This window comes from Microplitis demolitor, chromosome 3, assembly GCF_026212275.2.
Source record: "Microplitis demolitor isolate Queensland-Clemson2020A chromosome 3, iyMicDemo2.1a, whole genome shotgun sequence".
NCBI classification, from domain to species: Eukaryota; Metazoa; Arthropoda; class Insecta; order Hymenoptera; family Braconidae; genus Microplitis; species Microplitis demolitor.
The window spans coordinates 7,259,343-7,277,163 of record NC_068547.1 but is presented as its reverse complement, the minus strand read 5'-3'; the positions used below and the strand labels follow the sequence as shown (position 1 = coordinate 7,277,163).

At 29.5% G+C, this 17,821-nt stretch overlaps 1 protein-coding gene and 1 long non-coding RNA gene across 2 annotated transcripts in view; one reads left to right on the top strand and one right to left on the bottom strand.

Moving 5' to 3' along the window:
* LOC103572665 (cysteine-rich motor neuron 1 protein) overlaps positions 1–17,821 on the top strand; it is a 59,452-nt gene that overhangs the window by 36,480 nt on the left and 5,151 nt on the right. Inside the window, exons 4-7 of the mRNA XM_053737252.1 lie at positions 15,030–15,206; positions 15,479–15,855; positions 17,094–17,450; positions 17,550–17,753. Of these exons, the coding sequence (XP_053593227.1) occupies positions 15,030–15,206; positions 15,479–15,855; positions 17,094–17,450; positions 17,550–17,753 (1,115 nt within the window). The remainder of the gene's footprint in view (positions 1–15,029; positions 15,207–15,478; positions 15,856–17,093; positions 17,451–17,549; positions 17,754–17,821) is intronic.
* LOC128667426 (uncharacterized) lies at positions 1,233–9,844 on the bottom strand. Its single transcript, XR_008403388.1, has 4 exons — positions 9,668–9,844; positions 2,797–2,923; positions 2,506–2,609; positions 1,233–2,412 (listed from the first exon to the last, which is right to left on the bottom strand). It is a non-coding gene; the product is annotated as an uncharacterized LOC128667426 (long non-coding RNA).

The following is a 17,821-nucleotide window of genomic DNA, read 5'->3' as shown; positions in this document are numbered from 1 at the left end:
TTCTCTACGTCATCTAAAACGAATTCTTAGTGGTTCTGAAGTTGAAATGAAAAAATATTCCTGAGAGTAGTCTGGCAAAAATTAGTGCTACTATAACCGATAAGGTTTTTAGTAGTGGTTGTTGCATTGGGTATAAAACTTTATGGAACCGTTTGAAACTGAGTTATGACTTAAAAATTTAACGGAATACCGTCCAAGACATCTTACGCAAAATAGTTCCTGATGGAGTAGAAGAATGATCTTGACATACTTTTAAGGTGAAAATAAAATGTGCCAGGATCTGCTTTCTTATGACATATTGACGGATATGACAAATTAAAACCTTTTGACTTTCCAATTCATGGATGTACTGATGGATTTTCGAGGAAAATTTTATGGTTTGAAGTTGCTACATCAATCGTTAAACCAGAAATTATAGAACATTATTGTTTAAAAACAATTAAAAAATTTAAAGTTCTGCCAACACTTATTCGATCGGATCATGGGACCGAAAGTTAGTTAATCGAAGCTCTTCAACAAAGTTTACTTTATTATCATGATGATAAACTTGCTGGACTCAATAGTTTTATAAAAAGCAAAAGTACTTCTGATGAAAGAATAGAAAGTTATTGGTCTCAACTAAGACGCTGTAGTTTAGATTTTTGGATTAATTTATTTAAAGACATGCGTGATAAAAATTTTTATCAAGATTCAAATCCGATTCATGTAAAATGTTTGCGATATTGTTTTGGACCTTTGATTGGTGTTGACTTAAAAATAATTCGTCGAGAGTGAAATTGCTATCAAATCAGGAAGCAAAGAAACCGACACGTGCCACCAGCGAAACCAAATCGTTTGTTTTATATACCCAAAATCATTGGAAAACGAGACTGTAACTTATCGATGAAAATAATATTGATGTCTGTTTAGATAACTATAGTATTGAACCTCAACTCTACAATATAGACTTATACGGCTTATTAAAATTGTTAGAGCTTGATAAATTTATATATTCAACTGTAGAAGATTCTTTTCAGTTTTACTTTACAATTTTAAATAAAATAGAGGTTCATTTAGATAAAACAAAAATAACAAGTAATTGTAATTAATACAGAATGACAAAAAATAAACTTATAAGTGTGTAAGATGTATCGATTAAAATTATATAATATTGTGAATAACTTTATAGATAATTATATACGATAAAATATAATTTTTTCAATTTTACATAACTCTACAAGAATAATTATTTATAACTACGCCTTGATATATTGTCGTACCGATTGTAACACACAAATTTCTCGCGAAAAGATTTTATAATTTAATTATGATATAGGCATTATTTTTATAGCAACGTCCGTGCTCAACCAGTTGCCTTGCCTGACAGTGCCTTGAGCTCCTACACCCAATATTGTTTCAGTAATAGTCAATTCAGACCATTCAACTTGAGGGACTCACAAGTAATTTTGTTTTAAAATATTCGTATTACATTTAGCAAAAGAAGTGACTGGAATAGTAGATTCATTTTCTGTTCTTTTTTTTATGGAATTCTGTTTGCATGAAAAATCACATGTATATTTATGACCATCTAGTGTATTTGATAGCCAATACAAAAATTTTTCCTGCTTCTTTATTTTACCGTCTTCATACCTGGTAAAAACTGGTTAACACTCATCTGTGCAGCAAGTAACAACGTCACAACCAGAAACTCCGTCACATTTTCCACTCAATTTAGTAACATCATGAATAATATAATGTTCACCGTCCTCAATTACTTCTGATGAAGAAAAAGTTAATGTTCTAGTCATATTTTCATTCGTGTATATTGCTAATAAATCTTCCCATTAGCAATAATTGTAAAAATTCGATATTCATGATCAATAGGATCTATTTCATCAAGCCCGACATTTCCCAATACTGAATTTTACAAAGCTTCTTTCGAAAGATACGCTATTGAAATATCAGCAGAATATTCCGATAAAATGATGTATTCATAACATATTTGTATAGAATTTTTATTAATTACTTCAAAAGAATCTCCTTGAATGTGATGGGTTCAGAGGATTAGTCTCTGTCAATTGTTAGCAAGTATAGATTTAAACGACTCAATTGATATTTTCTGCTTTTTACATAAAACCAAAAATCATTATCATCATTATCTTCAGTTTTGAATAAAAGAATACAATCCCCATCAAATGTTCTCAAGTTAACGTCTAATCGATGAAACGAAGGAAAATGGGTCGCGAATTTTCGGATCGTTAATTGTTTAATATCTTCAGCAGTATATATATTCGGTTCATATAATTTCAACCCTTTTTTGTCTCCCAAAGGTTTCTTCATTTGATGGTAGCTTTCAGATAAAGCTTTGCGGTACAACCATTCTACGTGGATTGTTCTTAGCTTCTTTTTTTTTCTTTAATTTGGCCACATTGTCTTGGTAAAAAGCAATAAATAGAAAATAAGATAAGGCATAAAAAAAATAATCATAATTTCATTATTAAAATTAAATTGTAAAACATATATCACCTGATTGTTAAATTTGTTTTCCAGATTTCTTTTTTTATTCAATTTTTCAAGAATTTCTCCGACTAGAGTGTGTTTTCGTTTATTTATAGGATCTCGCAGATTGTCTATAACAATTACATATATTTATATGTAGTATACATACATATGAACAGACAATGGCAATTACTCTACAATGAATTAATAGTATAATCAAATTAAAAATCAGAAGAAAAAATGATTAAAAACATGCACATAAAGACAAAATACTAATAATATGCTTTTTTAAACATTTGATTTAATTTTAAATCCTACCTGAAGCGCAGTGAACATCATAATGGTGAATAGCTTCTTTAATTATAGTTTCGTCTGATTGGATGTTTAACCCATGTTTCTGCCCATCTTTTGTTGCATAAGTTAAACCTTGAGCATCAGGATAGTACTGTTTGAGAACATTTAAAATTAAGTTACCATTTTCATTGAGTGGCAAACTCATATTATCATTAGTGTTATAATGTATAAAAATATATATTCTACTCATTATTAAATAAATAATATTCATTATTAAATAATGTCAATTATTTCTAATAAAACAATTTATATCACAGCTAGTTATTCTTTTCAAAAAGAACAACCACATTAAAACAAATGACTATGATTATTATCATTATTATTTATACTATGGAAATATAGATACAGTATGGCAGAAATGATAACTATACTCAAATGCAGACATACTGGGTATATTAACACTGTTGGCTAGGGAAAAGTGCGGACTGACATAGTTATAAAAATCAATGTCCCCACCGGGCTTCCGTACGTACACAGAAATAGATTACGAGTAGATATGCACACTATGCATAGTATTTAATAGCAAAGGAATTCAATAAGTAATAAAAGAAAGAACTTAAAGAAGAATAATGTAGATAGTTGGTTAGCTCAGTGTTATAGTTATGGTTGGCTCATAAGCAAAGATAAAGTTTATATATTCTTTGACATCATAGTTGAAAGCATAAGAAAAGAAAAATTAATATTTTTAAAGCAAGTTAAATTAAAAGTAATTTAAAGAAAAAGACAAAATGTATTATTATGGCTGATAAGACTGCAGTAATGAGAGTTAAATAGTTGCGAGCTGCCCACCTAGGGACCATCGACTAAACGACAGTCTTAAGACATTATTGGCTACTTTTCAAGTTAACTGCGGCCAAATTAAGTTACAATAATTGTTGTAAAAGAAATGTAATTTCACCAAAGGCAAATAAACTTTTTTCAAAAAAAAAAAAAAAAAAAAAAAAGTTAAGGTTGGCTCAACTTAGGGCAGTTGAAGCGATATCAGAAGACTTGGGTTCGATTCCTAGACTAAACTACCATTATTTTCTCAATTCCTTGCTACTATAACACTGAAATCACAAAAAAAAAATTATTATTAATGTTATTCTATAATATTAAGTACATGGAACATAAATAGCTTTCATTCAAAACAGGCCTGATTTGCGCGCTTTATGACGTCTGCGTTGCGAACCCTAAACGGCTGTTTATCGACCAGTGCAAAGAAGTTGAGTAAAGTGAAAGTAGATTTCTTCATTTTCCACCGGCGTTTCGAAAAGTAAGTGTTATAATGAAATTTCACAACACGTCGCAAGATTTGCTACTGAGTTCCATCTATTAAACATGGAAAGAACTCGTTGAACGACTTAAAGTTTTTGACAAAATGTATGTTGAACGGCTTGTACACTAAATATAGTTACTTAAATTAATGATATCTAGAGTGCTGTACCCGGTGGTTGTTTTTGTATATTTTAATTAACAAATATTTAAATTAATAATTAAAATATCTGAGTGGATTTTAAATCAATCAAATTCGAATTCTGAGTTTTAATCGATAGTTTGTTGTAATTTCATAGGTGCACCGTGTTGCTAAACAGCTACAGACTTCTCTTCACAGATTGTCATTGATCGCGTAAATCAGGCAATTGTTGAATAAAATATAGTGCATAATAGGACACTCAAATAGTTTTTATATGACGAGGGCAATGATGTCAGTACACGTCTCTAGGCCACATACGTGCTGAAAACATTGCCCACGCCATATAGACTATCGTAGTATCCTAACTATACAATGCAAAAGTTGTCTCAAAAGTCTCGTAGAATCTCGCAATCGCGTCTTAAAATATTTAAAGTCAAAGGTCACAAAAATCGATTTGTCTCTAATATTCCGCTTCCTATTGCTCTGATACTATTTACATTCATTGCAAATATTGTAGCGAATAAAATTCGCTGCAATTTTTGTTTCAAATATTTTTCTATACATTGAACGGTTTTTGAGATAGAGGGTACAGAACCCCCAGCGCTTAGTCATTTACAGCACAATGCAAGGTTATTTAATAGTCTCCTTACATACTACGCTGTATAAAGTCTATAAATCTTAAAAATGTATATAATTAGGGATAATTTGTAGTTTTTATTAATTATTATATCGTATTATATAATATTTTTTATTAATCGAAGATATATCCTTAATAATACTTAGGGGCGAGTGGGGTTACTCGAACCAAAAATACTTTGACATTTTTTTTATATGAATAAAAGCAAAATGATAACTTTTTTTTTACGAAATTATAATTTATTATATAGACTATCATTTTTCATAAGCACATAACTTAACAAATGATGAAAATTTTTAATTTAGAATATATCAATAGAAACATTAGAATAAAAATTTATAAATAATACTTATGTTTGTATTAGGAATTGATTTATTAGACAGAATACGTATATCTCCATGGATTAAACTGATCTGGATCAGAGTTCAGTCAAAAGCAAAGACGTAAGGGTATACATCATAAATAAATGTACTCAAAGCAACGGGCAAAATTCGATATTCATAGAACTCTAAAGTTTAAGATTATGTCTTATCGGTAAAATCATAAAATTTGAATTTTTATTCACCAATTATTCATTTACAATCGAGCAATTTTTGAAATGCATAATTTTTTATAAGTTTCGATAAAACATCATTGCTGAAATAGTAGTTATTTTTGCATTTTCAGCAGATAAGGTATAAAATAATTTATTTTAACTGAAAAAGTTTCAACAAAATTTCGGAATGCCACAATAAATAATTTAATATCAATTAATGAAATTGAATTAATTTAAAACTATTTTAGCATAAAGCTCTTTACTTAGAGATTAAGCTTCACGAGTTCAGCTATGCAATTAAATCGTATAAGAGTTTAACCGCAAATTGAACGTGTTCCATTTTTATTTTGAAACTTTTACTCATGTACTATGGTTTGAATATTATTTTCGAATTAACTAGTTCATGGAAAATAATAATATCAAAACTTCAACGAGGAATAATAAGCAAACAAAAAATTGATGAAAATTATATAAAACTATAATTGATTCTATATAAAACTAGCAAAATAATTTTATAAAATACTATGACAATTTTTTTTTTTCACTTGCATTGAAACTACAATTTTCAATGCCTATTAAGCCACTTAAAACAAGTTAATTCAAGACCAATGCGAATTGATGAATTGAAAATGAGCAATTTCGATTCTACCCGGGGAAAATGATTTAGATCTGATCAGATAAAATTATATGTTATAGCCGAAAACAGGCTGATTCAACTGTCAGCCAAATATCGGCCAAATTTCAGCCAGTTTTCGGCCAAAGATCATTACTTGCGATAATTTTATTGAAAAAATGTATATTCTAGCCGAAAACAGGATTAAAAAAGGCTGATTCATTTATTGGCCAAATGTTAGCCAGTTTTCGACCTCTTTAAGAAGAATAAAAATTTTTCAGCCAACTTTCGGTCACTTTCAATAAAATTTTACAGCTTTGGTGTGATTTAGGCCAAATTAAGCTGTTTCGGCCTTTTTAGCATGGCTGAAAAAACGTCTAATGCTGCTTCAGACCTCAAAAACCGTTGATTAGTTCAAAAGATATTCTAATGGGTACCTTATTTAATCAGATTAAAATCGCCTTGATTAAATAAAGCTCAGATGTAGCATATAGATTTAGGATTAGCCCACAAGTTTAACTATATTCAGATATTTTTAATCGGATTATTGTAAGGTCTTGAAAATGTAATATAATTATTTTCAGATAAAATTTGTATTCGAAAATTATTTTAGTTTTATGTTCAATGGCGTTTTACTTCAGGTCAAGTGAAATGAAAGTAATTTGAAATCGTCATTGAAGTCGATTTAAGTTAATTGACTTTCATCGATATTGAATTCACTTCATCAAAAAATCAATAACAATGTCACCGCTATTAAAAAAGTCATTAGAAAATAATAAGTAATATGTATGCAAGATTCATTTTGTTATTTTGTTACAATAAAGGTGAAAATTTGGAATTCCTCCTTGTATATTTAATGACTTTAACACTCAATCCAAGTTCAATCGTTAGAAACGTCTAAATTTACATTATTCATTAACCCACAGAACCATGTAATATTATCACATTTTCTTTTTTTTTTAAATATTATCTACCCTGCTTAAAAAATCCAACAGATTCTTATAGCTATATGTATGTATAGCTATAGCACTTCTCATAGAACTCATTCATTCTTATAAAATCTCTATAGGAATGTATGAGAATCTATTGAATTCTATGAGATTTTCTAAACAGGGTATGTTTTGATAATATTTTTCTCCAACTATACGTCAATATTAAAACATAATGAACAGTGTATAACTCTGTAGACATATGAAGTGATATATTTTTCTTATATATATTATTTTATTCAATTTACAACATTCGCTATATACGATCATGTTTCCACTTTTGTACGCATGTATAAAAAAAAACATATTTTTTACTAAAAGATTCAAGAAACTCCTATAACAAAGTTACTGTATTGTATAAAAAAGTTTTTCAAGTTTGAAAAAAATTTTAAGCAAAGATTTTTTTGATTCATCATCTAACTCTTGGTTACTTTTATTGTTCTTTCTTGGACATAAATTGAAACTTATATACCAGAAGATAGAGAGTAATACTTGCTTAACTTGCAAATTGTTATTTATGATTTCGATCGACAAAGAAAAGGTGAGAATATAACTTAAGCTTTTCACTTGGTGAATATTCTCTAGGGAACTCGATTTTCCTTCTCTTCATTCTTTAGTTCATCTTTTTCGTATACACAAGTTATTCACCATTTTCTATTTCAGTGCTGTCATCGACTTAGGTAGTCAAGTTTATTTTCTGGTAGTAAAGTTGACATGTACTTACTGTACTTTTTTACAAAATTTATATATACCACAATAATCTCATGAGATGAACAAAAATGCTCACACTTTTCTTTCACCACGAATAAAGTATTCATAAAAATTGATTAAAATGAAAATACCTTTCCGTTTTACATGAAATATGATGAAATACAAAATAAAGAATACACATGGGGCATTCCGCGTCAAATCAACCACTTTTAAAGCCAACCCCTTTCAATTTGGGTAACATTTTCGTTTTCTTTTCTAACTCATTGAAATTATTTTCCTGAAAATTTTCAAATTTTTCACCCAACCCAAGAAAAGTTACGAGTTCTTAAAAAAAAAGCTTTTATATTTTCGAATAGCTATAACTTCTTCATAAATTGACTAACTAGGACGTATTTTTTTTCCAAAATTAATGTCCTTGAATGTACTTTTCAGAAAAAAAATACCAAAAAATTTTAAGATGATACACTCTATGAAATAAAAGGAATTTTTTATATCATCAGACCGAAATTTTGAGTTGGTTTGTGGGTTTTTCTTTTCAATTTAGAGCTTAAATATCTCTCAAACGGTTGAGTTTATCAAAAAAATCTAAGAGACCTTTTTTGTAGAACGATTAATTTCCGAAAAATAACTGCTAAGCGCCTGAGTGTATATCTGTTTGCTAAAGAGTTATAGAATTTTAATCAAAAAACACTATTTTTTAAATCTATCAATTTTGAGCTTGGATATCACTTAAATGATAGGATTTACAAAATAGGTGTTAGAAACCTTTGTTGAAGAGCGATAAATTTCTTACAAGAAAGTTTATAGCGCTTAATTCTATGCCTATGTTCAAAAAGTAATTAAATTTTAAACAAAAACGCCAATTTTTTTAAACAAATCAAATTTTGACCTAAATGTCTTATAAATGGTTGGATTCATGAAAAAAAACATAAAGACCTTTTTTGAAAAGCGGTATATTTCCTACGGAAATATGTATTAATCATTGCTGTACGCTGATTTTTAAACGAGTAATAAAATTTTTCTCATTGTACTAAAATAGAAAAGTATCATTACTTAAGCAGAGTTAAACCGTATTAGAATAAACTTTTTTATTTTATTTTTTTTATTATTTTTGGATTACAGATAAATGATTTCTATCACGGCCAAGTAAAAAAATCTAACTTGGGAAATACTGGACACCCTAATATATATGGTATATATTTGCGCGCGAGTACATATGTGTGTACATATACTCACTATTTCACAATATTCTACTTCATGGAATAATGTTAGCATTGATTGCAATCAAAATCAATAACAGACTCCAATTTCCTGGTACTGAAAGTGGACGTTAAAAAGTGCGGCTTACTATTCAAGTACGTAGCGGGTTTACGATAGGTAATCTCTCAATGCCAGTTGCACTCAGGTTACCACTGGACTAGGATTATTGAAATGTAGATTTTACAACGAGAGGTGAATTTAAATTGAGCATGTATAAAGAAAAATACGAGGTGGAAGGAGAGAGAGAGAAAAAAAAATAGAGTATACGTGAGCAGCTAAACCAACGGGTAAGCCACTACGAAAAGAGATGTAAGCACACAAGACCTAAAATAGAAAAATTCAGTAACAGTGAATACGCTATGAAAGAGGAGAGAGTAAGCTATAGAATTGTCGAGAATACAATACAAAAGCGAAAGGCCACAACTCATACTCGGAATAGACAATAGCCCGAAAATAATTAAAGTCTCTAAGCTTTTACGCGCATTATTCCACTATAAAGTACCACTGTAATTCTTTAAATCTCCCAGACTACTCTCAAAATGGCATTTAATACATGACACGAGTTAATGCTTGCATAATACCTATACATTATTATTCTATAAATTTTCGTGTTCCTTTAATTTTTTGGATAAGCGTAGAAATGATATTTATTTATGATTAATACAACATACCAATGATAGCGTTTTTTGCTTACCCATGCAAAGACAGTACAGTATCATCTAATTTTCCTCGAGCTGGTTTTCCACTTAAGGTGCAACGGACTAATATTTCATGTTTTACGACTCCTTCGAGTAACTGTCGGGCTATGTGAGCTGCTTGCTTTGCAGTACGTATTGCTGCATCCAAAGTTTTACTTTTTACGTAGACTCCTTTTCTTAAATGGACCATCTAATTAAAAAGTTGAAAAAATGGAAAAAAAGATTAAAAGAAGAAAAAAAGGAAATACTCTACTTTGAAGAATTCTTTAGCAGTTTCCTTCAATAGCTGATTTAATTTATCAGCACCGTCTATTTGATGAAATTCTAAATCTTGCGTTGAAGCGGTAACATTAATTTTTGTCGAAATTAATTTCAGAACAAAGCGATTTTTTTATTAATTTCTTTTAAACAAAAGAAAAAAATGATTGAAACCGATTTTCGTAAAGTTACGATAATTTCGTGGAAGAAATTATTGGGCATATTTTTCCTTCTTTAGCATTTTCTTTTCCTTGAAGTGTCACTAGAATTATCTGAAGAAATCTTAGGAGAAGGTGATTTTCGAATCTTAGATTTTTGACGAGGCTTCTATACGATAAGCTACAAAATTTTTTAAACTGACTATTTTAGAAAATTTGCATAATTTTTTAAAAATTACTATCAATTATACAACTTAGTCAGAGAAGAATTTTTAAATTTTTTACTCTTCTTTCCTGTAACATTAGAAGTCGTTCGAAATGACTTCTTTTGAGGCTTCTTTTTGAATAATTCTTTCAATTTCTGACTTAATAAATTTTCATAAAATCATTCATAAAAAATGTATTTTTTTGAAAGAGGTACAATGCCAGTTTAAGCAACAATATATCAGCAATAGGAAAGAATATTTTTTACTTACAATATAAAACATTTTGCTTGTATATTCTTACGTTCACATAAAAACCATTGCTGTTTATGACGCCATTTTGAGACGCTTTGAAACAAAAGCTTGTTTTACGACTATATTTTAATCAGCAATTTGTAAAAAAAGGAATATTTTATTTTTGATTGAATCAATTGAAATTATGTTTTCTTGCCTCCGGGCGAAAAGCGTCAACTTTCGTCCCGCTGTGCAAAACGAAGTTGCTTAGCTTCGCTTCGACTAACAATTACATGTGATCTGAGACATTTCTTACTTTACTTCCTTAGATGTGTAATATACTATTTGATATTAATGACATGTTTATTTAAAAATTGTATACTTAAAATCTAACAAATGAGATTATGGAAAACGAGAACGTTTTGGGACTGTATATCTGATACGGCTATGCGTGGATTGATACAGATTGGTATGACGTGTGCACTGACGCGAAAGCCTAAAAGTGGTCCCATGTAGTCGTTCCGCTGGCTACATGGGATATCACCCTAAGTCTCGAATATACAAAATGGTCACTAAACACATCACCAAAACAAGAAAGCTTGACAGCTAATATTGAAAATATTTCTAATACTTTTTTTTTTATTTTTCAAGTCAAAATTATTTTTACTATAATTTAATAAAATATTAGTGAGTTTAAAATATATCTTCAGATGATGAAACGTAAATTAATGTGACACATAAAAATAGAAGTATACATACATAATAGAAGTCATGGAGTTTGAATGATACTCATGAAGTATGTATTCGCTATGAGTATGACTGCAGCGCCAGACAAAATATGAACTACGAGAGGCTGTCAGAGTATGTTTTTATACGTATGTCAATAGCAATATACATAAAAATAAATAAATATTATAAATAATAGAAAAAAAAAAGTTATAAAAAATATGTGACAGTTTTATAGTAATTGCAGTTTTGTTTTTTAGTTAAATACTACAAATTAAATCAACTACAAGTAATTGTAATGATAAAAAATAAAAAAGAATGCAGTAAACATTTAGGTTAAGTTGTTTAAAATTCATATCAAAATCAAAAAATGATACTAAGGAAAAAATCAAAATGAAAAATAAATAATTAAATAATAACAAAATAAATACTCTCACGTGTGCTTGCTTACAATTTTTGTCGTAATAGCCCGTAACCCCGAAAGTAACCATTTCGAACGCTTCAGTCGATTTAATTTCCCCTACCATGGCTTCACTTAGAGCGAATACATACAACAATATATATATAAATTTGTTTATTTATTTAAATTTCATCCTTTTAATATCTGTATCATTTAAGAATACAAATTTTATTTTAGCGCAATTAGTGATATTCATCAATATATGGTCGTCCATGTCTGACTATATAACTATATTTCTTCTGTCAGACTTGATTTGCTCGATTAAATATTATATTTTAATATTAATTTTATTTTTCATGCAAGTTGATGACATAAATTGTATAAACAATTCATATTTGTATGTTAACAGGCTTATACAAGCTGCTCGTTTATAGCAAAATAAAATTGCATAAAAGTTTAACTTCGCGTCGGAAGCGAGTATAACCGTTGCCTGAACCAAAGCTTGGAAAATTATTTGCAAATTTAATGAAACGTATTCTGCTTTGTCTGAATTTTTTTTTTTTTTTTTTTTAACATTGACGTGTACTTAGGCCAATTACCCAGAAATAAAAATACATGAGGAAATATAAATATACACAGAACAAAGATTTACTTGGTTCAAGTAAAATATTTTCTTCATAATTTTATTCTTGAATGAGGAAAAAATCATTTCTTATTTTTAGAAAAAGTTCTTGTTTTAGTAATTTCTTTTTGTTGCTTTAATAAATTTACATTTTGGTTTAAGAATTTTCGCTAGTTCTAACACAATGTTCTTGTTTCGAGACAATCCAATTTCTTGACGTAATTCATTTGATCTTCATCGTAGAAAATATTATTTTCTAAAGAAAATTTAGTTTCTTGCTCTAGAAAAAAAAATAATTTTTATAAATCAAGAAAAAATTTCTTGGACCAAGAAATTTGTTTGTCGCAAACAAAAAAATAATTTCAGTTATGAAAAAAATTTCTTCAGTTAAGCAAACAAATTTATTGAGCGAAAAAACTGTTTATTCTTTTATTTCTTATCAAAAAAATTGTTTTTCGATTTGAATATTAACAATGCTATAAAGCAGACCAACACTTATCAGGGACATCTATAAGGGATAGGACAGTTTCTTGATGAGTTATATTAATTTAATAAATTAAGAAAAACAATTATCGCTTAACGCAAGAATCGATCCCAGACCGATTCAGCATCGCGTTTCAAAACCAAACCACTTTTTTTTTTTTTACTAAATTGTTTATAATTTTTGCAATTTTTGCAAGCGCCACTCCAAATTTTTCAAAAAGTTTCTAGATGCGATGACGAATCGAATGACACCTCGATCATAATTTTCCGAGGCGAAGAAAAAACTTTGACCAAAAAGATACGTGTTGACTAGACTACGTGAGAGCTTTACCAACTAAGCCATCTCAGCCTTTGCTAGGCTACGTTTACTTTGCTTCTATCTATTAAGACACACTGGCCTTACAGTTAGACCTATTTTTCAATTTTAAACACAGAATTGATAATAAAAATATTATCGCTAATAATTTGGAAAAATGTTACATTCTAGTGAAATACTGAACAGATTATATGAATCTTTCATAATTTATTATAATTATGCTATAGTCACACTTCTCGTTCTCGATGATTATTTGTAGTAAGGGTCGTCTTTACTAAGATTGCACACTTTTTAGAGAATAAGATTGAAATTTTTGGCGCCTAGGCTGTGGTGTCAGTCTGTCACGCCACCTGCATTCATATTGTTGATAAGAATCGTTTTCGTCGATCAACAATGTTAAATTGATGTAATAGTTAATAATATATTCGCTTTTAAATAAAAGAATGATTTATTTTTATTTACTTTTTTTTTTCTTGATAATTTCCATTATTATTTTATTTTATTTTTTATCCTCAGTAAGGGACTTCAAACGACAAAATTTAGGGACCGGTAGTTTGACTGAGCTTGAAAAAAGATTAAATTAACGTATCCAGGACGACGTTGAGTCGTGCATGCGAAACGAGATTGAATACATGCAGAATTCAGTAATGGAAGGAAGTCAAGATCGGAAGGGAGATTAAATTAATTTGGTATTTGGTGTACCATCTATATCAAAATTATGTAAACAGTCCTTTGAGATATTTTAGTATCATATAATTGATAGAATTCTTTAAATACAAAAATAATTATTCTTATTTTATTTAATAAAAACACTACCTTTATTATTATGGTATTATTTACAAAATAATTAATCATTATTATTTTATACTCTGTAATATAAATTAATGAACATATTTAACTACTATCATGTAGACTCGAAGTCATTAAATTTATTCAACTTAAAAAAGATCATTTCAACTTTCCCAGCTGAAAAAAAACATTAAAGTGAAAATTTTCGACTCGAAAATATCAATCATATTAAAAATATTTTTCATTGAACATCACTTTTTTGTTACTTTCATAATACAAACAAATATAACGCTTTATATTTTTAGTTGAAGCATGACGAGATTCCCGATGAAAAAAGATTTTATACAATTGGATGAAAAAATGGTCCGATCCATTGGTATACAATCGTACATAATTATATCTTATTTGTATACAATCACATAATGTTTTCGTATAGATTATATATAATTATATACAATTCTATATAATTGTATACGAATATATACATTTGTATATAATTACATACTGTATTCGTATAGATTATATATAATTATATACAATTCTATATATTTGTATATAATTTTATTATTCTTTTTTGCATTTTTATATAGAATTATATACGACTGTATATAATTCTATATAATTATATAAAAATTTTATATAATCATGCATTACCTTTATCTAATTGTATATAATTTATATAGAACTGTACACAGTTATATAAAATTTTTTTTCATCGGGCAACAGCTAAGACAAAAAAAATATCGATTTTTTTTCGAGCACCCTAATATGTATAATGTATATACATATATGTACTTAAAAATCACGACGAGATAAAGTCTTAAATTATCGTGGGTGAATTTGCATATTACATAATACTATATCTTGACGCGAACCCTATTACATTAAGATTCTATCGACGTTCACATTGCCGCTAGGTTTGCATTGTAATTCTTATTTTACCGATATTTATCAAGACATTTATTTATTTTAATCGCTTTTACGTGAAAATGGTCTATGAATTTCCTTAAAATATTTTCAATCCTGATCTTACTGACTAAATTAAGATATAATTGTAATCAAAACGCATATCAAAGTAAAAAATATTTGAATTTATGAAAAAAAAAAAAAAAAAAAAAAAAAAAGAAAATGACGTCATTGAACGAAAGTTTCTTATTTAAATGTTTTAGGTGTCAATGGATCAAAATGTCCGGAAGACAGTGTATTAAGCGAAGATGGTGGATGTAAATGTGTATCACCATGTCCACCGCACAAATGTAAACAAGGTGAAAGGCCAGTTCAAGTAAGACCTGCAGCATCAGAAACCCCGGGAAGTTGTTGTGCTTTATACGATTGCGTTCCTTCAGGTAATTACTAAAGTCAGACAAATTAACTGCAGAAACTCATTACCTATCCGAGCACACGTTTGCATATACCCGGTATCTCTTTGCGCTACAGGCACTTAACAGTGATTAAAACTAAATACTTATTCAGTAGTAGAGTAATGTAGTATCATGTTACTTAGTTTGAATCTAACTTATGATCAAAAACTTGTAAGTTAAACGCCGTAAAATATTAAATATTCCCGAGTGAATAAATAAAGTCATAATATTTAATTATCTTTTTTTCACTGTTGCAGAATCGATATCCTGGATTGGTGGAGATGATGGACTTCCTAAAGGTTGTATAGATGATTCTGGCTTACCCCGAGCTATTGGTGATCATTGGCAACAAGGTTCTTGTGTAAATTGCACGTGTGAAAATGTGAACCAGATGGCAAGTATTTCTTGTCATTCAACAATGTGCAAAAGTTGCGAAAGTGCTGCGCCATTGGTAGAAGGAGAATGTTGTCCGCATTGCCTTGAACATACCAATGATTCCCAAGTCTTTACTACTACCCCCGATGTACCTGATGAGACTTGTGAATCTCTTGAGAGCTGTGAGCTACCTTGTCGTCTTCGCGCTGCTGACAATCGTGACAGTTGTCCTACTTGTGATTGCCCAACTGACATCGAGGTACGAATTAACATACTTATTAATTAACTTTATACTCTATTAATCTTCTTTACTCTGCTTCATCTGCTTCAAGAATTTTCCTCTTTTATCATCCGCTTTTCTTGTTATTTGTCAACTACCGTCAAAATATATACTTATTACTTTTTTTTTTATGTGATGGTAAAAAAATCAACTGTAAATCATGTCACGTAAAAAAATTTTCATAAAAAGTTATAATCAAAATAATTAGATGGAAAAAACGAGTTTCGAAAATATCCAACGTCCGACCGATTATTATTCTATTCTTTTATTTAAAGTTTCTCTTCAAATTTTACGATATTCACATCGTAATTTATATTAAAGAGCTTAAGACTTTGTATTATTTCTTAAATTAAATTTCCAACGCTACATCGTAAAAATTATGATTTTGAAAGTCTAGTCCACCACTACAATAATCAATAGGAAAAATTACGATATTATTATCGTAAATTTAATTAGAATTTTTTTCCGTGTAAAGTTCTGTGAAAATCTAATTTCAGAAGAAATCTTTCGAATGCCGCAAGAACCATCTGAATCAGTTCATTTATCAAAAAAATATGAGAGGTTTACACCCCCTCTCCCACACACACACACACACACACACACACACACACACACACACACACACACACACGCGCACACACACGCGCACACACACGCACGCGCTCACACACACATCTCTCTGAAAATGTCATAATAGCATCCTAGCACCTTCAAACGTCGACGTCTGATGAAAACTCGATTTTTGAAAATCGGAGTGAAAACAATACCTTCCCGAATTTTTCGATAATCTTTAATTTTCTTAGCGGGAAGTTAAAAAAATAGCCTTTTATTTGATTTTCAACTTCTATAAGTTATTATCCTTCCACGTCTCATATTTTCATCTATCCAATTTTCCACTCATATTGCACAACCAGTAGTTCTCCTGATATTTTCTTCAGTTACGTTCTACTTGCAATTTTCTGATTCGTCTGTATATTTCACGGCGTATACGCTTGGTCGGACACGTTTCTAATATAGATTTCTCAACTCATCGAGTAAAGGTGGAAAAAAAAAATTATGACCAAGATAGACAGTACAATATTTATATATTTGTTATATAAATATAATAAAATAAAAACTTTGTAAAATACAATAGCGAATAAAATAATAAAGATGTAATAAATTTAGAGACAAGATAGCTGTATGCTGAAGTACCTTTTTCATGCTTCTATTCACAGAGTACCGTGAGCCCGGATTCACCAGACAAAATTTGCCCCGAGCTACCGCACTGTGGTCTGAATTGTGTGCTTGTAAAGGACCAGGGCGGTTGTCCTGTTTGCGCTTGTGAGAGCAGTCCCGAACATGATGCCACTGTTATCCCAGTAAACGCTCCTGGAACTCCAGTTGAGAAGGACGAATCGGGAATCATCTGTCCGCAACTCAAATGCAATTTGCACTGTGAGCATGGTCTTGTCATGGATGAGAAACATTGTACTCTCTGCCAGTGTAAACCTCAGGCATTTGGTTGTCTACCGCTTATTGAATGCAAGAAGAAATGTTCATACGGTTATAAACTCAATAGACGTGGTTGTTTGGTACTATTTTATTCTTATTATTTTCACATTATTTTTTTATTAATTTAGTTATTTATCTGTACTTTCTTATTAATCCTCCGATTGGTTTTTATTTTAAAGATGTGTCGCTGTCGTGCATTTTGTATTGACCGTCAAAATCGTACACATCTGGAAGGTTCATCCTGGAATCTTGACGCTTGTACGTCTTGTACATGCGACCTAGCTGGTAGACTTACCTGCAAAGAAACGGTGTGCTCTGTTGCGTGTTTAAATCCTTTACCACCAATAGACGACACCTGTTGTCCTATTTGCCCTGTCAACCAAGTAATTTATCATATAAAACATTAATAATTTTTTTCTGACTATATTATTGAAACCTTTATAAATAAATA